The sequence below is a fragment of the Colossoma macropomum genome, unplaced genomic scaffold (assembly GCF_904425465.1).
Source record: "Colossoma macropomum unplaced genomic scaffold, Colossoma_macropomum, whole genome shotgun sequence".
In the NCBI taxonomy this organism is placed as follows: domain Eukaryota; kingdom Metazoa; phylum Chordata; class Actinopteri; order Characiformes; family Serrasalmidae; genus Colossoma; species Colossoma macropomum.
In genome coordinates this window covers 1,099,039-1,110,000 of record NW_023494785.1, presented here as the reverse complement: position 1 = coordinate 1,110,000, position 10,962 = coordinate 1,099,039, and the positions used below count along the sequence as shown (strand labels likewise).

General features: G+C 43.5%; 1 protein-coding gene across 1 annotated transcript in view; it reads left to right on the top strand.

Moving 5' to 3' along the window:
• The window catches only part of slc6a16b (solute carrier family 6 member 16b), a 17,581-nt gene extending 7,759 nt beyond the window's left edge, over positions 1 to 9,822 (top strand). The window contains 10 exon segments of the mRNA XM_036580922.1: positions 81 to 201; positions 563 to 738; positions 1,033 to 1,143; positions 1,989 to 2,063; positions 2,065 to 2,231; positions 3,146 to 3,317; positions 5,217 to 5,418; positions 5,616 to 5,775; positions 6,756 to 6,918; positions 7,520 to 9,822. Of these exon segments, the coding sequence (XP_036436815.1) occupies positions 81 to 201; positions 563 to 738; positions 1,033 to 1,143; positions 1,989 to 2,063; positions 2,065 to 2,231; positions 3,146 to 3,317; positions 5,217 to 5,418; positions 5,616 to 5,775; positions 6,756 to 6,918; positions 7,520 to 7,795 (1,623 nt within the window). The 3' untranslated portion in view covers positions 7,796 to 9,822.
• Positions 9,823 to 10,962: the final 1,140 nt, after the last annotated feature.

The following is a 10,962-nucleotide window of genomic DNA, read 5'->3' as shown; positions in this document are numbered from 1 at the left end:
GATAAGACTCTCTCTCTCTCTCTCTCTCTCTCTCTCTCTCTCTCTCTCTCTCTCTCTCTCTCTCTCTGTCTCTCTCTCAGGTGTGTTTCTTCGTGGCTCTGTATTATAACGTGATTATCGGCTGGAGTATATTTTATCTCCTGAACTCCTTCCAGAGTCCGCTGCCGTGGGAGAACTGTCCCAGAGAGGGGAACGATACAGGTGTGTGTTTGATTAATATACTAATCCAGCTGTTCTGCTTTCTTCAGTTTCTCTCTCTTTATCACGCTATCTTTCAGTTTCGTCTGTGCTGTGAGAGCCAGAATCGCCCCCTACACTTAGGGCTAAACTGCTGTAGCTGAATGGGTGGGGCTAAACTGCTGTTGGATGGATGGGTGGGGCCAGACTGCTGTAGGCTGAGTGGGCGGGGCCCTGTGATAAACGTTGCAATGACACATTTCACAAAGGCGTTAAAAGTACAGCTGAAATTTTAATCAGAGGTGTATTAGAGAATTAGAGATTATTAAGTGTTGGTGGTCAGTGATTGGTCAGTATATAACCCCCCCCTTTCCACACCGCCCAGTGGCTGAATGTGCTGCGAGTTCCCCCACCTCGTACTTCTGGTACCGCAGAGCTCTGGACATCACAGACTCCATCAGCGAGACCGGGCAGTTTAACCTGGTCATCACCGGCTGTCTGGCCATAGCGTGGATCATCGTCTGTCTCGCCATGTACAAGGGAATCAAATCCACCGGCAAGGTCAGACACTGTTCACTGAGAATGGACATAGATATTGAATCGGTGCTCAGTTAATGGTATATTTATTGATTTATCTGCTAATTGTTGATTGATATTAATTTAGGTCATTGATTATTTTGGAAGACTATTGATCGATTTTGTGGAATTAGTAATTTATGTGGGATTGTTGTTTAATTATAGGTGGTTGTGTATATTGATGTGTTCATCGATAGGTGATGATGATGATAGTAGTTGATGTTTGGTGTTTGATTATGGACTTGTAGCTGATGTGTTTACTGATGTATTGATTTATAGGTGATGTATTTCTCCTCGGTGTTTCCGTACGTGGTGCTGCTGTGTTTTCTGGTCCGAGGTCTGATGCTAGACGGAGCTTCAGAGGGCATCACATACATGCTGTACCCCAAGGTACCCCACACACACGCACACACTACATGTTCTACCTCAAAGCAATAAATCTAACAGACGCAGATGCCTTTATTTTCAGTAGTTAAAAATTTAATGCATATGCTGAACATTCAGAATGCTCGTTTTGTTTCTTTCCTGAGCAGAAACAGCTTTTTTCCTGCTGTTGTGTTCTGCACCAGAACAAAACTACACCTTAGAACCAAATATAATTGAGGTTTCTTCTGAACACTGTGCAAATATTGGGTCATAACTATTAAAATAACACTAATAACTGCGGCATTTATTCAGTAAATATTTTTTTTTCCCCACTTAGTTTTTAATCAGCTGAGTTTAAGGCAAAATCAAGCTTATTACATTTAAAACTCTAAAAATACCAACTGATCACATTTTTAAATCCTCATAAACATGTTTACCTGCTGCTTCTTAACTGTGTCAGTGCAAACGGCAGAGAGAACAGCAGCAGCAGCTCACGTTTGTTTATTTGCGTCTCCTAGTAACGGGAAAACGTGAGAGTTTGCGTGAGTTGAGTGAGCTTCATTCGGTTTAGCTACAGCTGAAAAGTAGTGTGTGATCCCTAATTGTTTAGTGTGGATCCCCAAAATTTCAGTTGCCCAAAAAAATCAGAAACCAGTCTGACAGTGTGAGACACCCAGTCTTTTATGATCAGATAAGACTTTGTGTAGTGTAGTAATTTGTGTAGTGAACCCAAGGCTCAAGGACGAAACCTTGAGAGGAACCAAGACTCCAAAGGGGAACCCATCCTTCTCTGGTCCACACCGGATAGCAGACAAAAACACAGGAGAATATGTTTCTTATTTCAGTGTTTGTGTCTGTGTGTGTTGTAGCCGGAGATCTGGGGTAAGGTGCAGGTGTGGCGTCAGGCGGCTACGCAGGTGTTTTTTGCGCTGGGATTGGGTTTCGGGTTCGGTTATTGCGTACTCCTCCTACAACCCGCGCAACAACAACTGTCACCGTGACGCCATCACTGTCTCAAGCGTCAACTTCTTCACCTCCGTCCTGGCCTCACTGGTGGTGTTCGCCGTGCTGGGATTCAGAGCCAAAATCTTCGCCAAGGAATGCGTCATACGGTACACACACACACACACACACACACACACACACACACACTCACACACACACACACACACACACACACACTCACACACACACACACACACACACACACACACACTCTCTCACACACACACACACTCTCACACACACACACTCACACACACTCACTCACTCACACACACACACACACACACACACACACTCTCTCACACACACACACACTCTCACACACACACACTCACACACACTCACTCACACACACACACACACACACACTCACACACACACACACTCTCTCACACACACACACACACTCACACACACTCACTCACACACACTCACACACACACACACTCTCACACACACACACTCACACACACACACTCTCACACACTCACACACACACACACTCTCACACACACACACTCACACACACTCACACACACACACTGATGTTATTCGTCTCTCAGGGTGTGGAGGGTACAGGTTTGATGTTTATTGAGAATTTCTGAATTGCTGATGGCTGTACCACTTTGGCACCGTTTTTGTTGCAGTACCATTGTAACTACCTCCGGCCCCTACATGTCATGCAGAGACAGTGTAGCTTGCATGTCAGTCAAGCGGCTCTTGCCAAAGTAGCCGTTTCTTGGCCACATTAAGCGTCTAAGTTCACCAAACTGCATAGTTTGGCTTGTGGGACTAACTCAATCTGTACATTACCATTAATCATTAGTTGGAATCTGTTTGTCCATAGTAATAAACGTTAAGTCTTCACGTTAGTCATTCATTCCAAAATAATATATATTTCAGGCTAATTGTTGTTAATCTTAGCCTATATATTGAGGTTAATGCTAGCTTTATTCGTGCCAGTGTGGATATGTACGGGTGTCTATATTGTGGTAACCTGAACCGTATGTGTCTGTTGCAGTAATCTGAAGTTGGTATCTGAGGCTGGTATTCCTTCTCTGCTCATCAACATGACTGAGCCGGAGTCCGTCTCTTTAGAGACGTATGCACGCTGGTACGAGTTTCAAGGCAAGGGGCTGTACATCAATGACACCAACATCACATCCTGTAAGCTGGACGATGAGATGAAGAAGGTACACAGACGCCTTTTTATATGAAAAACAGTACTGTGAAAAAAATCCAGACTCATCTGGACAGTGAGTTTTTCTTGTAAAGCGTTATAGTAGAATAAATCTTGAGAATTTCTGTTTGTCTCTCAGGGTGTAGAGGATACAGAGGTATTTCATAAAGCAAGTCATCTTAATAAGCTGGATATCTCAGGCCAAAAGTTAAAGACTGTCCAATAGGAATTTTCCTTAGCTCTTTTCTTATTGGACAGCCTAAATTTTCATGGCTTATCAAGGGTAATCGAGAAATCCTGCTCTGGTCTCTCTTTCAGGGTGTAGAGGGTACAGGTTTGGAGTGTATTGAGATTTTGGTCTCTCTTTCAGTGTGTAGAGGGTACAGGTTTAGAGTGTATTGAGATTGTCTGGTCTCTCTTTCAGGGTGTAGAGGGTACAGGTTTGGAGTGTATTGAGATTGTCTGGTCTCTCCTTCAGGGTGTAGAGGGTGCAGGTTTGGAGTGTATTGAGATTGTCTGGTCTCTCTTTCAGGGTGTAGAGGGTACAGGTTTGGTGTGTATTGAGATTGTCTGGTCTCTCTTTCAGGGTGTAGAGGGTACAGGTTTGGAGTGTATTGAGATTTTGGTCTCTCTTTCAGGGTGTAGAGGGTACAGGTTTGGAGTGTATTGAGATTTTCTGGTCTCTCTTTCAGTGTGTAGAGGGTACAGGTTTGGAGTGTATTGAGATTTCTGGTCTCTCTTTCAGGGTGTAGAGGGTACAGGTTTGGAGTGTATTGAGATTATCTGGTCTCTCTTTCAGGGTGTAGAGGGTACAGGTTTGGAGTTTATTGAGATTCTGGTCTCTCTTTCAGGGTGTAGAGGGTACAGGTTTGGAGTGTATTGAGATTTTGGTCTCTCTTTCAGGGTGTAGAGGGTACAGGTTTGGAGTGTATTGAGATTATCTGGTCCCTCTTTCAGGGTGTAGAGGGTACAGGTTTGGAGTGTATTGAGATTCTGGTCTCTCTTTCAGGGTGTAGAGGGTACAGGTTTGGAGTGTATTGAGATTTTGGTCTCTCTTTCAGGGTGTAGAGGGTACAGGTTTGGAGTGTATTGAGATTTTGGTCTCTCAGGGTGTAGAGGGTACAGGTTTGGAGTGTATTGAGATTGTCTGTTCTCTCTTTCAGGGTGTAGACGGTACAGGTTTGGAGTGTATTGAGATTGTCTGGTCTCTCTTTCAGGGTGTAGAGGGTACAGGTTTGGAGTGTATTGAGATTTTGGTCTCTCTTTCAGTGTGTAGAGGGTACAGGTTTGGAGTGTATTGAGATTTTCTGGTCTCTCTTTCAGGGTGTAAAGGGGAAAAGGTTTGGAGTGTATTGAGATTGTCTGGTCTCTCTTTCAGCGTGTAGAGGGTGCAGGTTTGGAGTGTATTGAGATTTTGGTCTCTCTTTCAGTGTGTAGAGGGTACAGGTTTGGAGTGTATTGAGATTGTCTGGTCTCTCTTTCAGCGTGTAGAGGGTGCAGGTTTGGAGTGTATTGAGATTGTCTGGTCTCTCTTTCAGGGTGTAGAGGGTACAGGTTTGGAGTGTATTGAGATTGTCTGGTCTCTCTTTCAGGGTGTAGAGGGTACAGGTTTGGAGTGTATTGAGATTGTCTGGTCTCTCTTTCAGGGTGTAGAGGGTACAGGTTTGGAGTGTATTGAGATTGTCTGGTCTCTCTTTCAGGGTGTAGAGGGTACAGGTTTGGAGTGTATTGAGATTATCTGGTCCCTCTTTCAGGGTGTAGAGGGTACAGGTTTGGAGTGTATTGAGATTTTGGTCTCTCTTTCAGGGTGTAGAGGGTACAGGTTTGGAGTGTATTGAGATTTTGGTCTCTCTTTCAGGGTGTAGAGGGTACAGGTTTGGAGTGTATTGAGATTTTCTGGTCTCTCTTTCAGGGTGTAGAGGGAACAGGTTTGGCGTTCATTGCGTTCACTGAGGCAATGACATTGTTTCCAGCATCTCCATTTTGGTCAGCAATGTTCTTCCTCATGCTCTTGAACCTCGGTCTGTCCACCATGTTCGGCACCATGGCGGGAATCCTAACCCCCCTGACCGACACCTTCAAAACGCTCCGCAAACGCAAACTATGCTTCACAGGTACACAAACAATCCAGTCCTTTTTTTTTTTCTAAATCATGATTTTGTTGTGTCCTGATCAGACACTCACAGTCTAGTTTTATTGTGGGATGGTTGGATTGAAATGTACTATTTTATATACCCATCACCATGTTCTCCTGTGTCTCTCTCTCTCTCTCTCTCCTCTCTCTCTCTCTCTCTCTCTCTCTCTCAATCAGCATGTAGCTGTGCAGTCGGCTTTGTGATTGGTCTGTTGTTTACGCAGCGCTGTGGGAATTACTTTGTGGTGATGTTTGATGATTATTCAGCAACACTGCCGCTCATCATCGTCGTTGTTTTCCAAACTATCAGCATCGCCTGGGTGTACGGGGCAGACAGGTAAAGTGGGACTGTGCATGTATGGATCATTATACAATGTAGTGTCTGGATCTTATGGCCAGTAATCACTATATATAGTCAGGGGAGAATAAGTAGACCCCATTAAATGTTTAGTTTTCAGTTAAACAGCATGTATAGATAAGACTTGCTTAATAGATCCAAAAACATGGAAATTTGACTCTGCCATCATTTATTTAAAAGTAAATGAACTGATGTCACCCCTGGCTTCAGTAACTGGTACCGCACCCTTTGGCAGAAACATCTTTATGAAGACGTTTCCTATAACTGTCTAACAGTGTCCGACATCTACTGGGAGAAATTTCTTGCATGTACAGCCTCTTTAATATCCCTCCACAGCATTTCAGTGGGATTCGGATCTGGGCCTTGACTTGGCCATTCCACAAACCTCCATTTCTTCTTTTTGAGCCATTCCTTGGTGGATTTTCTTGTATGTTTAGGATCATTATCCTGTTGGCAAGTCCACTTTTTCAGCTTCAGCTTTTCTACAGATGGTCTCGCATTCTTCTCAGTCACTCTCTGGTATGAAAGAGCTTTCATAGATGATTCTGTGATTTCAAGTTGGCCAGCATAGCAGCCCCAAACCATAACACTGCCACCTCCATGCTTTACAGATGGTATGAGGTTCTTCTGATCAAATGCTGTTTGTGTTTTTTGCCAAACATGGTTTCTGCTACTGTGGCCAGACGCCAGCTAACTCTGCTACTTACTCTTCACATACTCTGCTGAACAAAAAATGGCTAATGTTAGCATACAGCGGTGAACATACACTTATTGAAGCTAACTAACACTGCTAATGAACATTCTCTGCTGAGTGAAAATAGCAAACTCTATCTAAGGGAAAATGGCGTCCGTTTTTGTTTTTTTGCTTTGTTGCTCAGGCCTGTTTGAGCGTGATATAAATGTTGTGGAGCTGTTGCTGATTCGGGTTCTTCTGGCTGTATGTTTGCATGTTTTCTCAGGTTCCTGGAGGACATAAGGCAGATGCTGGGCCGGCCGGTGTGGGGGGTGTATAAGTACCTGTGGAAGTATGTGTGTTTGTTAGCCATGGTGGGGCTGCTCGGTGCCAGCTTAGTCCGAATGTGCCTCAGCAGACCCAAATATACAGCCTGGAACAGAGAGAAGGTGCGCACACACACACACACACACACACACACACACACACACACACACACACACACACACACACACACACACAGACTCAGAGCCCACCAGCATCAGAGTCAACAACAGCATTTCTGCTCTAGCCCAGCTCCCCACACACCTGGATCAGGTGTTCAGTCTTGATGGCTTTGTTTAGGTGTGTTTGGCAGCTGGTTAAGAGCAGAAATATGGATCTGAGGACTGGACTGAGAAGCACTGTCCTAACTCAACACCGAGTGGCCACATCATTAGAAACACCCTACCTTACGCTTCCACTCAGTGGCCAATTTATTGGAAACGTACCTTGTTTTTCCTCTAAGTGGCCACTTTATTAGAAACACTTAACTTGAACTTCCACTCACTGGCCACTTTATTAGAAACACCTAACTTGTGCTTCCACTAAGTGGCCACTTTATTGGAAATGCCTACCTGGTACTTCCACTCACTTTATTAGAAGCGCATAAGTGAACACTTACAGACTTTCCATCTGTTTTTGTCCACTCTTCTCCAGATATTATCTGGGTGATGGCTGTAGTGTATGTGTTATATGTATGTATAATTTCTGTGTATGTGTTTTCTCCAGGCAGTGGAGGAGGAATTGGACTATCCTGATTGGGCACTGGCTGTCCTTTCATCTCTCATAGTCATCGCAGTGCTGCCGGTTCCTCTGGGATACGCCCACTCTGTCCTGCAGCAGCGCGCAGGGCAGTCAGCTCTGGACACCGAGGCAGGATACACCCCCTGCAGCACCACAGATACTGACTCCGTCCCCAATGGTACTGCTATGACTGAGGAGAACTTCAGTCTCCTTGCACGCAGTGAGGGTGCGGAAGAAGGGGAGGCGTCTACCAGAGTATAAACACAGGAGTGAACAGCAAACAGGAGAGTTACTGAAGACTTTTATTGCACAAAACAGCCCAGTGTGCCAGACTGGCTGAGAGGGTCCACCTGCGGCTGGAATCAACCCAGTATCACAGACAGTCAAACATGCTGTATTTTTTTTATAAAGGTCCTGAACTGTCCTTATCTGTATTTAGACGCAGATGTGAACAGTTTTACTGCTGTGCAGTAATGAGTTGATTCATGGAAACTTTCAGTACTTTAGCAGTAACTTTTACACCAAGTGTGCAGCCACACTGAGCCTTTTCAGCCTCCTTCTAAACACAGTCCTTTTAGTTTACTGCCAGCTCAGCTTGACTCAGCTGTGTTTTATTTGTGTTGGTCCAATTTGTTTGATATTTAACTTCAAGGCTGTTTTAGGCACAAGTGGCACAACCTTCACCTCCTTAGGCATGGAGTGGACAGTCAGTGCCATCATGAGTGCCCAGCTGGCCACATCACTGTGCCAGACAGTGCTGTACAGAGTTCATGTAGTAAAGGGTCACAACTCAACTGTACACATTTAGATTTTTGTTCTTTTTAAAGCATTGCTGGCCAACACAGTTCTTTAGTTCCTTCCCTTTTTATCTTTCATTTTAAACAAGGACGTAGGATGTTTAGTGGCATAAGCTGATTGGTATCCACTTGTTTGACACACCATCTCCAAAACGTACAGGAGTATTTGTTGTTACCATGTGGGAGGTGGAGTGCTTACAACCACTTACACAGCTGTTGCTTTTATGTTGTGTCATTTTGCGATATTTCAAAATGGACAAGAACAAGGTTTAGCTGGCTTATATGGTCACCAAGTATGTGGACATTTTCACTTATTTTCAAGCCGTCTTCAATAAATGTCAAGCCACCTAATTAACAACTGCTAAGCGTTAAACAGTGCTGCTAACTGGGACAGAGGAGCTGGTCAGCGTTAGCTTGGCTAGTGTGATAACAGCTCTGCTCACCACAGAACATGCTGGATTCTGGGTGACTAAAGCACCGACACAAGTTTAGATGATAATGACTCAAATATTTAGGAGTGAAGTGGGGCAGCTGGACCTGAAGGGACAGAAAGGAGAACCTGTTCTGTGGTGTTTGGTTCTGTAAACAGCAAACAGACCAAACAGAGCTGCACACCACAGTACAGGCTTGACTCTGCTGACACAGTCGGCCAAGCAAGTTGGGTTACTGGGACTCCATCATCTTTGGTATTCCAGGGACAACAGTGATTGGTTGATTTGAGTTTGTATTACCTTCAAAAGTTTGGTGAGGATGTTATCAGTATGGCAAATGGTTGAATTAATTTATTGACGTGCATGTAAATCTCCATCGTGAGACCAACTTTACTTTGTTGAAAATGACTACAGCAGTAACTGTGCTTGTTTTATGTCGGACCAAACACCCACACTAACATCCGCCGGTGTAGCTGTACTGCGGGTGGTCACTTTGCGTCCCAAATTGGGAACGTATTTACTTCCAACCTCATTTTTGTCACAGGGAACAGAATTTTTATAGCCATAAATCAGTGAGCAGTTCTGTCACTGATGTGCCTCAAGTCTTTCCCACAGTCTGTGCACAGCATTCATAGTTCAGGAACTGTCGAACACAAACGTTGGTTTGTTTGGACCATCAGCTTTAGTGTCAGAAGACTTCTATTATTCCTTCTTGTATGTTTAAAGACTTTTCCTGTAATGGATCTAAAAGGCCTTGTTGACACCTTGTGCTTCACATGCACAAAGAAAGTGCCAATTATTGTTTTGTTGTTACTTGGAATTTTCTAAATTTTTGATGTACAGTTTTTGTTGTAGATTTTTTTTAGAATGATTTTAATGATGTTTTTATTTTGTTTTTAAAAGTCACTTGTATCTGTACGTAATGAAACATGCACCAGCTGTTTAAAAGGTTTAAATTAACTCAAACAGGGTAAAAAAAGGAACTAATGTTGCAGCAGAGACAAAAGTCATTCCATCCCAAATCACTCTACTCCACTCATTAACTACACCTTATAAAAAATGGGGTTCTTCAAGGGTTCCTTAGTGCCCAGTGGCCACAACAACTCAGAGACCCAGAGGAAAGAGATATTCTGAGTGAGATCTCCTCTTGATCTCAGGTTCTTCTCCTGGACACAGTTCAGTCCAGTTTAAATCAGAGTGAGACTGAAGCCGTTTTCTCCTGATTCTGAGATTCAGCTCCAGAGAAATAAAACTCTGATTTTCTCACTTCGATCAAAATGTGGTCCCACATGTGGATTAACTCTTTAGTGTCTGACTCGTCTCAGCCCTGCCTCAGCTGAGTGAAATCTCCATGAGAAAAGTGAGATCTCACCGTTTTCTTATTCAGCTCTGTTCTAGATCACAGAACCCTCTCAGCAGTCCGTTAGTGCAGAAGGAGAACTCACGCTTTTCTCCTTCATCACCAGAACGTCTCTCAGTGAGACGCTGATGTTGATCTCCTCTTTTCTCCTGAGGAGGTTCAACTCAGAAATCAGTGATTCATTATGGTCAGCAGTTACATTCTCAGTTGCAGCTATTATTGAGGGGTCCAAGCACTTAAGTCGGATCACCGTTACACATAGATAGGCAGATAGGTTTACATTCTAAATGTGTAAAATGTGGACCAGATTGGCCATTAGGGGGCGTACAAATGAATTTAAAAAGCATTAAAACCTAATTTGCCATTATCTTCTTTTATCTTGTGAATAAGTAGTGGATGTCATGTGATTCACCGGGGCAAAAGGTCAATTTGTACAAAACTTAACATCTTAGAAGGTTCCTGGACAACAGACATGTTTTTAGAACTCCTTTCATTTATCTTCTGTCTGTAAAAACATCAGATACTGGTGCATAAGACTTCAGTGTGCTGAACAGTACTTGGACCCCTGCAAATTGCCGCTTGTGCCTGTTTTATTTTTATTATTCCTTTTATGTTTTTGTTATTGTGTATGCTTTTCATGGTTAAAAGACCTTTTAAATGGTTCTATATTGCACCAAAAAGGGCTCCACTAATGTTACAAGTCATAGAACCTTTTGGAATTATACAGAACTTGTTTTGCTGAGTGGACATGGATATTATGTATTACTGCATTACATTGATATCAGCTGATATTGTCCATTTTGATGAGTGTCCGTTAACTCTGCAGCTCGGTTACTCAGA